The sequence below is a fragment of the Fusarium graminearum genome, chromosome 3 (genome assembly GCF_000240135.3).
Source record: "Fusarium graminearum PH-1 chromosome 3, whole genome shotgun sequence".
Taxonomy (NCBI): Eukaryota; Fungi; Ascomycota; class Sordariomycetes; order Hypocreales; family Nectriaceae; genus Fusarium; species Fusarium graminearum.
In genome coordinates this window covers 5,094,038-5,107,756 of record NC_026476.1, presented here as the reverse complement: position 1 = coordinate 5,107,756, position 13,719 = coordinate 5,094,038, and the positions used below count along the sequence as shown (strand labels likewise).

The following is a 13,719-nucleotide window of genomic DNA, read 5'->3' as shown; positions in this document are numbered from 1 at the left end:
ATGCACTTCAAGCAGCTCTTCCTTAGGGGACTGATGGAAACGTACAAACAAGCAGACGAGATCCGGGTCTACGAGGACCGACCAAAGCACACCAAAGGCTTTCGCGACTTTTTTGCCGAGTTCAACCGTGAACAGAGCAGTGCACCAACAAGAGGGCCCATCACAGCCGAGGTCATCCAAGTGGCTGACTGTTCAACAACCCTGGACCCCGTTGCTGAGGTGGCCGAGATTCAGCACATGATCAACATTCACAACGATCTGGTTTCCAAACAGTCTCCAAGACAGCGCCAGCACCGACTCAGGATTAAGAAGACTGTGTTTTTTACCGGCTACATGATTGGACCCGAGGATACCAAGAAACTCATCAAGCTCGCCCATATACCCCCCAATACGCCCCAGCATGAGCTCAAATATCATGGCAACAATATCCTCATCTGCCCCCGTCCGTGCCCTGCTAGTATCTTGGAGAAGGTCGGTGGAATGGGTAGCAAAATGCAGTGGGAAGTCGTTGGTACTTCTTGCTTCGACAACAGTATTTGGGCAGCACAGTTGCGGCCTATCCCCCAAAATGCCAAGTACCACACCGACAACCCTAGTCCTTTGGTTGTTTTGGCATTGAGAAAGGGAGCTCGACCAATGGACGCAGGCAAAATACAGAACTGGCAGCCCATATCACCAGAACAGTCGTTTACCTTCGAAACCGTGGTCGGTGAGAAGGTCATTCTACGCATCGAACCAGAGGACCCGCGGGAGGACGCTTATGAAAGTCTGTTCGCTAATAAGACATCGAAGCGAAAGCACAACGGTGACGAGGATTGGAATCAGAATCAGAGGAACACCAATAGCCACTACAGTGGGCGTAACGAGTCTCGCGGCTACCATTCAGGAGGGGGTCGTGGAGGCCGGGGCGGCCGGGGCGGCCGGGGCCGTGGTAATGCCAGGGGCGGTCGTGGAGGCCGCGGAAGGGGCGGCGGCGGCTACAACTACCGATCCCTCGACGATGTTGAGCCCAGGAACCAGCAGGGCGGCTATGGGCAACAGGTGGATTATGATGACTCCTACCCGCCGCTCAGCAAGAGTAACAACCCTCCCACATCAGCACCCAGTGGTCCCGCCCAAGGAAACTTTGGCGGCCGAAACCAGCCTCCCCGTGGTCCTGCAGGTGCACAACGACCTATGGGTCAGGCAGCTAACAACAGCTCAGACTTGCAGAATTACTATTAGAGATAGTTTACGGACATTTTTAGTATATTTTAGCTTACGGTGGATGGCATGCACTTCTTCAATCATAATTGTACGAAGTCCCAGCTACTGGGTAGTAGAAAAGTTAACCTCCTAGTCTAAGTCTTAGGGTATAGAAATAAATAGCCTAAAGGCTATAGCTTTAGTAGCATAAGATGGTCTACTAATTTCGTCTCTTATGTTCCCGGTGGTCAATTTTTCTAATACCCTGAGGCCTGGTGGAAGGACACTTGTGCTTGTATAGACTGCACGATTACAAAACTGAAGTCTCTAATAGTTACTAAGATCATAGAATAACATATATTTGATCTTCATACAGACATTCTTATTATTACATATGATGCAAATCTATCCAGATAGAATGCATACAGAACGCCCTTGAATGTCTCTGATGGTAATTTCTGATAATTGTTTATGTGGATGCTGTTCTTTGAGGTTGTTAAGTTTGAGTCAGAGGGGGTTTTATAAAGGCCAATGTCACTTAGACAAGCCAAACGACAAGGCTTACTTTTATTTTACTCTTTTTCAGCCCTGTGTAAAGATAGCCCAATAGTCGAATCTTGGATATCACCCGGTATACCATAGATGGCTTTAGAACTTAGGCCCCAAAATCACTATACTCGCTTCTTATATCAATAATTCATATATGCGCTGCAGCTTACTATAGTCTCAGTTAAACATTCAGATTGTCTCAGTATCTAGATAAAAGCTCGAGGCAATTGAATAGATATTCTCTCTGATCATACGAAACTCAGCCTTCACCGTCAGATCTGTTATTCATTCCGGCCACTGTGGGGCCGTATCGGCCCCAGTTTTGATGCAAAGACTAGGCTTTCATTTACAGCCGACCTCGGCAACGAGACAAGAGGAATGAGTATATAAAGTATAAAGCTTATCGAAGTAACCGATGGATTCAACTGATATTCAACGGTAGGTTCGTTTCACAGATCACATCTACTCGTCTGCACTTCTGCACTTCTGCGGCATAAACAACATCAACCTACTCACCTACACAAGCTTCAACTGGGAAACAAAGAAGAAAAAAGTCGGACTCTAGTCTTTCAGGGTCAAAATTGACTTGTAGATCCTTTTCCACAATCCTGAGACGCTTATCTCCTGCGGGGTCCATCCAGCGTCGGGCCGGACTCTGAAGCCGTTTCCCGGACATGTTAAGGATCTCGCGGGTTTACTCACCATATCCGTAACAGAAGTACATTACGAGCCCGCCAATAGATCCACCAGGCCATGATAAAGAATCCGTCTCTCTCCACTGTGAGCAAACAAGAGGCCAGGATGCTCCTTTCGGCATCCACATCGGTTGAAACATGGAGGGCGAAAGGCGCAATTTACCAAGCAAGTCCATGACTTATGTTGATTTGATTCCATCTCGTGCCGTCTTCCGGTCCTCAAGAATGCAGGCTTTTTCAAAAAGGAATCACGTATACTTTTTGTCATCCTTGTACTCTAGATAGACAGAGTCGTTGATCTTTTATTGAGATTTATAATCAAAAGGAACCCTCTCCTCTTTTAAGCTGGAATGACGACTGCTTGTTGCGAAATCTGACATTGCAGCCAACAATCTCACTGCGTCCAAGTTTGCGACAGGAACGCGCCAAAAGTCATGGCGGGTGATCTTGAGAAGGCATCACCAGTCAATGGCGCTGAGTCGTCTTCCGCAACATCTTCGATAACATCGTCGCCAGTTTTAGAACCTATCAGGGCCGTTGAATCGCGCCGCAGCCGGCGACGCGACCCTGACTTTTTTGAGCCATTGGAGCATGCTCTCACCCCGGATCTTGAGACAGAGGCGGAGCGTGAGGCTCGCGAGCCCATCACTTACACGCAGACTGGCACGAGCGTAACGAGCAACGCATCTCGGCCTGCCGACTTTGAGGTTTTCTTTCAAGATGGCGATCCTGAAAACCCCAGGAACTGGTCAAAGGCGTATCGCTACTGGATCGTTGTCTGTGTCTCATACTCCACGTGGGTGGTGGTTTTGTACAGCACATGCTACACAGCATCAGTCTCTGGCCTGGCGAAAGAATTCGATGTTACGACTACAGTGGCGACGTTGGGTTTGACTACATACTTGCTTGGCCTTGCCGTCGGAAGTCTCATTGTAGCGCCTCTGAGTGAGCTGTATGGCCGGCAAAAAGTATACATCGTATGTTTGCTCGCTTGGGCGTTGTTAATTCTGCCTTGCGCCTTGGCCACTTCGTTGACGGAGATCATTGTTGTGCGATTCTTTTGGTAGGTGGTAGTCCTTTGCTTTAAGCCAGACTACTGACAAAGTACAGTGCATTGTTTGGTGCCGCCATGATCTCAAACAGTCCCGGCACTATCGTCGACATCACGGATCCAGATCATCTTGCTGCTGCTATGTCCATGTGGTCAATCGCGCCCCTGAATGGGCCCTCTACTGGGCCCGTCATTGGAGGTTTCGTATTCCAATATTTGGGCTGGCGGTGGGATGCCTGGATTCCTCTGATGCTCGGCGGGGTAGGCGTTGCCATGATGCTCACGGTCAAAGAGACATACCACCCAGCTATCTTAAAGAAGAAAGCTGCGCGACTCCGCAAGGAAAACGACGATCCGCGATATTGGTGCCAGTATGACCAGAAGCTGTCAACCTGGCATCTCATCAAGATCAACATGAGTCGTCCTTTTATTCTGTTAGCAACTGAGCCCATTTTGTGGTTCATGGATATTTGGTAAGTTGCCATGCGATCCCCTTTTCGTTTCCGAGTCTGCCACCCAAGAGAAAACCACTGACCGAGACTTAGGATCTCGCTGATTTATGCCATTCTCTATCTTTGTTTCGTAGCATATCCCATCGTTTTCTCACAACATCGTGGTTGGAATGCAGGAATATCCGGATTGGCCTTTATCGGCATAGGTGTGGGCACAATGATGGCTATCTTTGCCGAACCTCTCTTCCGACGCATCATCAACTCTCAACCTCGAGATCCTGTCACTGGCAAGCCTCTGCCCGAGGCCACGGCTCTGGTCATGGCAATTGGCGCGGTCCTGACACCCGTGGGTCAGCTTGTCTTCTCATGGACGTGTCTGCCAGCATCTATCCATTGGGCCATTCCGATTGCGTTCGGCATACCTTTCGGTGCAGGCAACACTATCTCTTTCATCTACGGCTCAAACTACCTGGCGGGAACGTATTCCATCTACGCTGCCAGCGCACTCGCCGGTAACGCGGTTCTTCGAAGTATTGCTGGAGGCGTCTTGCCTCTGGCTGGTCCCAAGATGTATGCAGCCATGACTCCTCAATGGGCAGGCACTCTCCTGGGTCTTCTCGAAGTCGCAATGATTCCAATCCCGTTCGTTTTCTGGAGGTACGGAGCCAAGATTAGAGCAAAGAGCCCTACCGTTATAGCTCTGAGGGAAGAACAGGACAGGCTTGATGCAAAGAGGGCTAAATATCAGAGGAAATTGGATAAGAAACAGAAACGAGAGACGGAAGAGGCGAAAGCAGTCGAAGGAGGTGTTCTGGAGAAAACTGCAAGCAAGTAAAGAGACCGAGGCCAAAAACCGATAGTGTCTAGCTACAAATTCGAAGATGCCTAATAAGAGATGAGAAATGACATTTGAAGCAGGGTGAAACCCGCTTACGTGTGTACCCAATGTTTTGCGCCTTCCTCGTGTAAGCTGAGTGCCCTAGGAAGGTACCTCGCTCCTGATGGCGTTCTTTCCCAATAAAATTTCTCAAAGGAGACACCATATTCCTTTCTCGGTCTTCCTATCTCAAACTCATGAACTTGACCAAGACGAGAGCAAAAAATACATAAAAATATCAAAAAGAAACGATTACTCAATCCCATGGGAATTTATAGGAACAGCCCGATGCGGGGGTCGAACCCGCAACCTTGAGATTTGTGTACTCATTTAAGAGTCTCACGCTCTACCGATTGAGCTAACCGGGCCTCGTATCGAGGCTTTGCTTGTTGAATGTGGGTGCCAAAATTGTGTAGATGAAGATGATAGCAACGAAAAGTCTGACAACGACTGACTTCGATCATGTCCAATATCGTCGATGGAAGGTTTTTTGCAACACAGTCCTATAACACTAGTAGATATTTGGATATAAAATCAATTAGTGTATACTCGTTTGATATTTACGTCCGTGTATATCTATCATTTACTTGAATTCCAACTGACGCAGCTCGCCTTGTGAACACAAAAGAGTAGCTAGGGTAACTTCAGGGTAACATACAACTTCAATATAGTGACCAGGTTCAACAAACACTCAGGTGCATAGGTACATAGTTAGTATCTGGTCTAATACTTGTCGTGTTCTAAGCATATAAACTTATACCGAGTGATAATGAGCTTTTATTATTCTTCTGATTTATGTATCAGACTGTGGCGCGCCGACCAAGTCTCCCATTGTCCGATTGACTTTTGACTCCCCAACGGACCGCCTTCATATACAGAAACACAAAGTCGACCCAACCGATCCGCGCCATGCAGGTAAGTTGTCCAATAAAGTACAACCCAATTCAATAACCCAGAGTCCTAACGACTCACCAACACTCCCATTTCCCCAGATTCCGTTCAACTTAATACCACATATCACGGCCCCAAGCCCCTGATCGTCCCTTGTTTTAGTTCTCCTTCTCCAAACCGTCAAGTTCCTTAAGGACGGATGACTTGGTGTTGATTTTCTTGAGCTGGGTATCCTCAAGCTTCTCTCCGCCGGCCAGACGCATCTCAAGATCCTCAATGGCGCGAACCTTCTTCTGGAGACTACGGATCTTCTTGGCGTTGGGGTTCTGAGAGGCATCAGCGGCGGCGGCGGCAGCGGCAGCCGTAGCACCAGAACTCTGGGCTTGCTGCTGGTTTCCATGGCCATTGCGGTGCGTGTTGCTTCGGCTGCGAGGCTGGTTGTTGCGCGACTGGCTTCTGTTGCGGTGGTTGCGTCGTTCGGGGCTGCGACCCTCATGGCCTCGGTCGTGAGAGGGAGGAGCCAGGCTAGCTCCACCATTAGGTTCACCTTGGGGTCGACCACCCTCGCCCTGGGCGTTCTTCTTGTTTCTCTTCTTCTTATTCTTGGACTTGGACGAGTTCTCATCGCCCATGGGCTCAGCACCCGGAACAGTCCTGACAGTGGGAGTCTGCTCGGCAAATTCCGCACCTGGCACACCTCGGCGTGGGCGACCAAAACCGTTGGGACCAACGTTGGGAACACCGTTGCCTACAACGTGGGCAGCACCACCCTCGTCCTCACGCTTAAAGTGAAGGGGCGTGGCCAAACCACGAGCACCGGGAGGACGGTAAGCACCAGCAGGCTTGCTGGGGGTCTTCGCCGTAGCCAAGAGCGCCGTGGCAGAGGAGTGGGGTGTAGGAACCGGGCTTAAGGGGTCACCGGGAGCGATGCTCTCAGGACTCTGAGGTCGCCAGATAACATTGTACAACTCAATCATATCTTCGTTGTACATAATACCACCGTTAACGTGCCACAACTTGATACCGTTGTCCACACGGAGTCGAGGAGAAGTTGTAGCAGTCATGATGTAGCGGCTGTCGGGACTCCACTCGCAGACACTGGGGTTTCCGCTCTCGATAGTGGTGACCTTTCGGAAATCCTTCTCGAGGTCGTAAATATCGATCTGACCAGCGAGATTGCCGAATCCTGCAACCAGAACAAAACGGCCAGTTGGTGAGAAGGTAATTGTGTTTCGAGGGCCAATCGGGAATGAGTGAGTTGCAACGGCGCGGTGGTTGAAGATAGTGGCCTTGGCAGGCATGTATCCATATACAACACCGAACTCTCTCGAGTTGGGCGACCAAGAAACATCGTGGATAGGACCCTCCTTATCCAAGGACACACGAGCATCGAAAGCACCAGTGGTGCTGAGCAGATACAGGGTGGTCTCGCCGTAGTAACTCTTGCCTGAGCGATCAACGTCAGTTTGTGCCAGGACCAGAATGCTGGAACCAAGCTTGTTCCACTTCAGTTGAACCTTGTCTCCCTTGAAAAAGGTCTTTTGGGAGATGGGGTTGGTGAATAGGGGAACGTTGAAGACCTTTACGGCAGCGGGTTGACCCTAGACATGATTGTTAGCGAGTGTATTTAAATATACACGTAATTGGCGGTCAACTTACCTTGCGCTCAGGAACAAATACGGCGACAGCATGGTTCTGGCTGCCAGGAGCGAGGGCAAAGTTGGTGGCACCCTCGACTCGGAGCTTGTTCCAGACCGTAACGAGATCGTGGCTCTCGTAGAATTGGACCTCGTTTGTTACGAGACGAGCACAGTACTTCTCATCGGCCGTGTACTGAAGGTTCCAGCCTTGCTGCTGCTTCTGAACAAAACGGCCAAGGGGCTGCTTATCCTGACCAGCAACACCCTCCTCTACAACACGCCAGACCTTAAGGTTCTTGGTGGCATCGCCATTCTCATCCTTGCCAGGGCGCTCCCAGGTGATGACGAAAGTGCCACAAGGAGAGAAACCGAGTTCGTAAACGTTAAGGATAGGGAGAGAAAGGACCTGCTGACCAGTCGAGGCATCAACAACGGTGACAACCTCAGGGGAGGCCCAACCGAAGTAACGTCCACAGGGCGAGTAAATACAGTATCGGAGGTTGCCCTCGGGCTTGTTGAACCCAGCGAGAGGCTCGTAGACGGGCGCAGCGTCAAAGACGCCGATGGTCTTCTGGGTTCGGTAGGCAAACTGCAGCGGAGACGCCATGGCTAGTGAAAGTCACAGTGTCTCGTGTCTTGCGGAATTCTTTTTTATTGAGGCCGGTTCAAATGTTCTGTCGTAGTCGTGCGGGCAGATTTCAAAGTAGATCGCGATCGTGGGGCGAGAAAGCTTGGGGCTCAGAAGCGGATTGGGCGAGAGCGAAGAGCTAAAAGAAGCTGTGTACTTTTTTGACTGCGCAATCAAGAGCAGTACAAATAGTGTTGCTTGGTTCTCAAATCCGACTCGTTCAAGAGTTGAATTGCTGAGCAGTGGAAGCAGGTTGCCGAGGAAGTTGTTTGGAGTCGTCGGAGAGGCAACAAACTACCTGAAAGTGGCGGGGAATGTCGATATCGATTGCGATGCAAGAGGGAGGTGGAGCAAAGTCTGAGCCTACAAAAAGGTGAAGCAGACGTACGTGAAAGACAAGAACTTATTCGATGACCGGGAGGAAGATGAAAAGAAGACGGCAAGTCACCCAGAAATAGGGAGGGAGGAATTGGCGCGGCAGGGCCGTGATGTTTTGGGCTGAGAGGGAAACAAGAAGAAGAGAAGAAAGAAGTTGGCGGCCTGGCCACCAGCAAAAGATGTTTTTTTTTGTTCGTTTTTTCCCGTCCAGGGTGCTCCCTTTTTTCGCCTGCCCGGGCACAAGCCACCTTCTGGGCAGGTACTCAGTACTACTCACAGTACACCGCACCCATTCACCCTTGACTCAGTGTCTGCACTGCACTGTCTCACTCCACTGAATGAATGCATTCGAGCCATTGCATTGGACTTTAGCTGTTATGCCACAGGGCACTCGGCCCCAGGTTTCTCCCCAATGGATGCTTACAGCCAATCGATACTGTCGTGTCCACATCGAGTGGGTTTTATTCTTGAGGTTTCAGGCTCTTTCAGCGGGGATCCCGAGTACATACAAACAAGACAAGGTTCCATCCGCAACTCCTTTCTCCAGATTTCCATGTTACTTTCAAGCCACGCACAAGAGCCGCATCCTTGATTTGGGCACTTGAACAAAGAGAAATCACAGCACAGCATCAATATTTCATTCTTTACCATTCATTACGTCAGTAATTCTCTTCTCTTTTTCACCGCCTGCCTACTAATTTTGCTGAATCCCGGCTGCTGAATACAAGGTCAGACAGACCCTTATTTGTTCATTGGCATTGACAGTACATTTTAGCGGGAGTCTCAAGGCTGTGCTATTCTCAAGACTGGAGCTTGGCAGTGGCTCGACCTCGTTGAATCTGCAAGTCTACAATGATATATATAGACATACGTATAAGAGGTAGCTCTTCACACCAAGGAGATGTGGCAATTCACCAACAGCATGCACAGCTCAGCTACTCATCACTACGTGGCACCAGTAAAGTCTTCCAGCATAACAGCAGAAACTACAGTTCTTAAAACTCCTAACTGGCGTGGCTTTGTTCGAATGATGAGAGATGCTCAATGATTTACGAATTAAGTGAGCTTTGTATACAAAATGTGTATCTATCTTATAGCTAGACGTCAGTATCGGTGTATTTGTATGTCGTTATTATGTTCAAATTTGTTCCTATTTACAATCATGCCAAGTTGATCTCTTACCGGCCCTTGAACTTCTCTTTCCAACCACCCTTCTCAAACAACCAGAGAGCCTCGGTGGCATAAGCACGGCTGCCTCGGTGACCGCCTTCTGCCATGGCAGCTTCTGTTAAGCTGTCCAATACACGTCCCTGCTTAACAGCACCCCATACTCCCATGGCGATATGATCGTTTTCACCTTTACCCCATTCGCCAAGCCCAAGGCGATAGAGAATCCTTCCTAATGTTTGAAAAGCCATACATCTCTGCGCAGGAACAGCGCTCCTTGCAAGATGAGCCAGTTCTGCAACGGTATATCCTGCAGCCTCTGGGGCGTCGCCATGATGGTGCAACCCCTTTGACGAAGGAATAGCTCGGCTAACTCTGGGAGATAAAAATCGGCCCTTGAAATCGAAGCGCAAGGCGTTTACCGCAATCTCGGGGTGAGGATAGTATGAAGAATCTTTATCAGCTGGACTATCTTCCGTAGGGATCGGTGCCATCCATGCGAGCTTGCTTGGGTCGGCTGGAAGATTCGGGAAATATTTCTTGTGAAGTGTAGCTAGGAAGTCCGGATCGGAAGGGTCGAGGTCGGGTAAATTTGGCGGATTAGGAAAGTGAACTGACTTGGGCTGGTCGGTGATAGGAAATAGATCTGGTGGTATTTGAGGCGGTGCCTTATTTTCATCGTAGTCGTCCGCAATCTTCTTGGTGGAAGTCGCTTGTGGTGCTGAAGAGCCACTATCTGGTACTGACTCTACTGACGGCTTGGGAGGTCGCGTGGGAGCTGCAGGGCTGTTCTTTGAAGCTTCAGCTTTGTCAGCATCCTCAACTTTGATTGTAGGTGGAGGCTCGGGCGATTCCTCTTTTTCTGGCTTAGGCGGATCAAAGGGTGAAGGGCCATTCTGCTCGTCAATATTGGCCCGCGATAGTAATCTCTGAACGAGAGCAGGATTCAGGCCATTCATGATTTCTTGCTGAGCCTGGGCAATCTCTGCGGGACTCATGCTGGCAAGCTTTTGTTGGTTCTCCTGATCGATGCGCTGCTTTTCAACAATTTCCAAATCCGCATTCGAGTAAGAGCCCTGAAGCTTCGTGGCCTCAGATTTGGACTCCTGCGGTGTATCAGCTGCCTGTCCCGCACGCCTCTGCTTGAAAGCGGATGTTTTCCATCGTCGTTTGTGCTGCGGGAAACCGGTGGAGGATATCTGGACGTCGTCAAACTGTACAGGCTTCTTCTTTGAGGTATCGTGTTCGACTATATCGTTGATCAAGAGTGTCGGGTCCATGTTGGGTGGTTGTGTTGAAGATTATGGAAGCCTTCGACCTCGCAAAGCTTTTGTTTCTGACGTCTTTTTTTAGTCGGTGGAGGCAACGTCGGAGAAATCTTGGTGGGGCAGGGTGACCCCATATTTTGGTCATGACAGGTTGAGCCATTCCATCACGTGCTAGAACAAAGAACTTTGAAGAGGAGATCGTGTAAGTATTCGTTTCCATTGTAAATAATTCAAAATAGAGCAAATCGGCCAGAAGAAGCTAAACAAACGGCAGGTAAAGGTGTTTGGAATTTGGGAAATGTTCAAGGGTGATAAAATCGGTTGGTAGTTGATTGCATTGATCGCCGGATGAAAGTGAACTTAGCAATTCTCCTGATCCATGCCAAGATTATGTAAATGCGGGTTTCCAATTACGAGTTATTTCGTTCCCTGGAAGTAGCACCGCGAAATAATACTTAGATCCCCTGACTGGGTTACAAAAGTGCGAAGATGGATTAATTATGGGCGACGGATATTGCATGTTTTGATTATTGGCACTAAAACATGAGGTTTGTCCCTCTATTAATTAAGGTAAAGCTGGCCATTTAGAATTCAGAGGCCATGTCGCACCGCCACAGATTTGAACCAGGATGTTGGTGCATTAGCGTCGATCGATGCTCGTTCCTTCTTGGATTCCAGAACTTGGTACTACAGAACCTTGCTCACATTGCAAATTGTGGCTTCATTGTTAAGACAACGTCGCATGTTACGCTTACAACAATAAAAACATAACAGTTATCCGAAGAAGAGCCTTGAGTATCTATTTTGAGTACTGATTGGCGTATTGTATATTTGTGATTTTTGGCAGTTATTGTTGCTGTGTACGGATACATTTTGTGAGCGTTGAGGCGGTCGGTTTGAGCGAGAAAGTTAACAAATCTGGAATATTAAGCAATGTGCGAAAGTTAAGCAAAGTATTTAGTAGAATTGTGCTTTGCGGGCAGTTTCTCATAAATGACGCATGCGTGATGAACATTAAAATCAAAATAGATACGTACACCTTGCGAAAAAAAAGTGCCGACGATGTTGGGTGGTGTTGTCAACCCTGTCAATCTCAGATCAGTTCATAACCAATACGACGTACCTATTTTAGTGGTTAAAACGACGCAAGGGAAGAAAAAAGAGATCATGAAAACCTCATGACTGTCTAGTATTGTTTGCAGCACGACCTCAGCATAGGCTGGTTATATATGTTTTCATAGAACCTCGACAGACATCTAGACGGAGATAAAGAAAAGCGAATGTCAGCCACATGGTACTAAACCCGAGGAAAAACAAACTTGTGGCGGATGCGGCCCTGACTGCAGCCGCGTCAAATCCCTGTCGATGTACCGCGCCTAAGCTTGGTTCAACGTTTCTGGTTCCGGGACGAAGTGGCCCACACCGTTCAAGGGGGGACCTGTCACTAGGATGGTGGGTTATCCGAGTTAATTGCTGACGACAAAGGATGTTTGGGAGCAAAAAGGTCACAGGGACAGAATGCAAGTGTGTGTTGTGACAAACATTGCCATATGCAAAGAAAACGGCATGTTGAGAAAGACTGTGTCCAATTGTAGCACGCAAAAGATACATGTCACAAGCGAGAAAGTTATTCCTGGCGTTTCCCCACGCTAAAGATTGCCTGACCCCCGACCCCCCTGCGCCGCGGATGTTGCACATGGAATCTGAGTCGGTATTAATAAGGTACCTTCTTTCAGGTAAAGTAAAGTATCCGTGCGTCTGCCGGGCCAGTCTAGGTTGGTTTATGTCCTTTCTATCACTGTACTGTAATCTGCACTATGCATGTCTGTTTGACTCTCTCGTTGCTGCGTTTTAGGCTCTTTCTACCTGGGCTCTGACCTCGCTCTCTCCAAATTGACTCTTGACTCTCGGGTTAATTACTTGGTAGACCCCCTATCCTTGGCTGGTCCTCTGGTGTTGTTGGACATTTTGAGTCCCAGAGTCCATGAGTTAGCCACGCCCCTCGGCGGTTTAATACAATTTCCCTTTTTCTTTTGCCCTTTCCCTTGTCTGACCTTGCTATGGTTTGGTTTGGTTCCATTCCCTTTTGCCAGACGATGCTTTTCTGGTCTGGTCTGGTCCTTCCGTCCCTCCTCCCTCCCCCTCCCCATCTGGCTCCTCGGGCTCGTTTCTTCCTCGTACCGTATCGTACCTCGTGCCTTGCCTTGCCTTGTCTTGACTTGTTGTCCGAGTCGTAACATGCAATCGTAAAGAAGTTGTTGGCTTTGCCCCGTTTTTCTCCTTCCTGGCCTGGAAAATAAGAAATATTATCGTCGCCCCGAAAAAAAAAACCGTAGCCATCCCCATTTCATTTCTTCTCCCTTTTCCTCTTCTTCTCCCCCCCATCTCTCACCAAACCTCCACCTCCCACCTATTTTCTCAACAACGACAGTCGATTTTATCAGCGGAATCGTCCAAATTCATCAAATAAAGACTGTTTGCACATCTCAATTATCTCCGAATTGTCGTCATTTTCTGCTACTCAAATAGCGGTATTTCCTGACGCTCTCGAATCGACCCGCACCCCGCAGTCGATTCATTTATTTGCGTGAGAAGCTGTCCAGACAGTCAAGGTCGTTGCTTGACCCAGATCTTGAGGCTATTCAGAGATTCGAGCTTCTCCACCGCCCGCCCGCACCTGCACTCCACAGTCTGGCCACTCACAGCCCGTTTCACTTCGTCACCCTCTGACGCTTCTCTCCCGCCTGCAACCATTCCGTTTCCTGACGAGACCCGCACGCCACACATTGAACATCTTTAATTCGCTGTACCTGTACCCATCTCTGTGGTGCGTTTCGCGCCGTTAGCGTGTACCACTACACCATTACAGTGCCTGTCGCCGACCGCTATTCGCTGCTTTTTCGATTTCGGCTGCATTCAATCACAGCCTTGTCTACGC

The 13,719-nt window shown here is 49.0% G+C and overlaps 5 protein-coding genes and 1 non-coding gene across 6 annotated transcripts; 2 read left to right on the top strand and 4 right to left on the bottom strand.

Moving 5' to 3' along the window:
- On the top strand, positions 1-1,224 carry FGSG_06355 (uncharacterized protein; the record flags this gene model as incomplete). The annotated part of the gene is made up of 1 exon (XM_011326711.1): positions 1-1,224. The coding sequence occupies one exon, from the start codon at positions 1-3 to the stop codon at positions 1,222-1,224; it is 1,224 nt and encodes a 407-aa protein (XP_011325013.1).
- Positions 1,225-2,863: 1,639 nt separating this feature from the next.
- FGSG_06354 (uncharacterized protein) lies at positions 2,864-4,767 on the top strand (the record flags this gene model as incomplete). The annotated part of the gene is made up of 3 exons (XM_011326710.1): positions 2,864-3,492; positions 3,540-3,953; positions 4,026-4,767. 3 exons carry the CDS (start codon positions 2,864-2,866, stop codon positions 4,765-4,767), a joined length of 1,785 nt encoding a protein of 594 aa, XP_011325012.1.
- Positions 4,768-5,091: 324 nt separating this feature from the next.
- Positions 5,092-5,177, bottom strand: FGSG_20655. Its single transcript has one exon. It is a non-coding gene; the product is annotated as a tRNA-Lys (tRNA).
- A 534-nt stretch (positions 5,178-5,711) lies between these two features.
- FGSG_06353 (uncharacterized protein) lies at positions 5,712-7,947 on the bottom strand (the record flags this gene model as incomplete). Its single annotated transcript, XM_011326709.1, has 2 exons — positions 5,712-7,301; positions 7,360-7,947. The coding sequence occupies 2 exons, from the start codon at positions 7,945-7,947 to the stop codon at positions 5,859-5,861; spliced, it is 2,031 nt and encodes a 676-aa protein (XP_011325011.1). The 3' UTR covers positions 5,712-5,858.
- Positions 7,948-8,188: 241 nt separating this feature from the next.
- FGSG_12908 (uncharacterized protein) lies at positions 8,189-8,703 on the bottom strand (the record flags this gene model as incomplete). Its single annotated transcript, XM_011326708.1, has 3 exons — positions 8,189-8,331; positions 8,357-8,466; positions 8,624-8,703. The coding sequence occupies 3 exons, from the start codon at positions 8,701-8,703 to the stop codon at positions 8,189-8,191; spliced, it is 333 nt and encodes a 110-aa protein (XP_011325010.1).
- A 729-nt stretch (positions 8,704-9,432) lies between these two features.
- Positions 9,433-10,793, bottom strand: FGSG_06352 (uncharacterized protein; the record flags this gene model as incomplete). The annotated part of the gene is made up of 2 exons (XM_011326707.1): positions 9,433-9,436; positions 9,529-10,793. The coding sequence occupies 2 exons, from the start codon at positions 10,791-10,793 to the stop codon at positions 9,433-9,435; spliced, it is 1,269 nt and encodes a 422-aa protein (XP_011325009.1).
- Between the last annotated feature and the right edge of the window lie 2,926 nt (positions 10,794-13,719).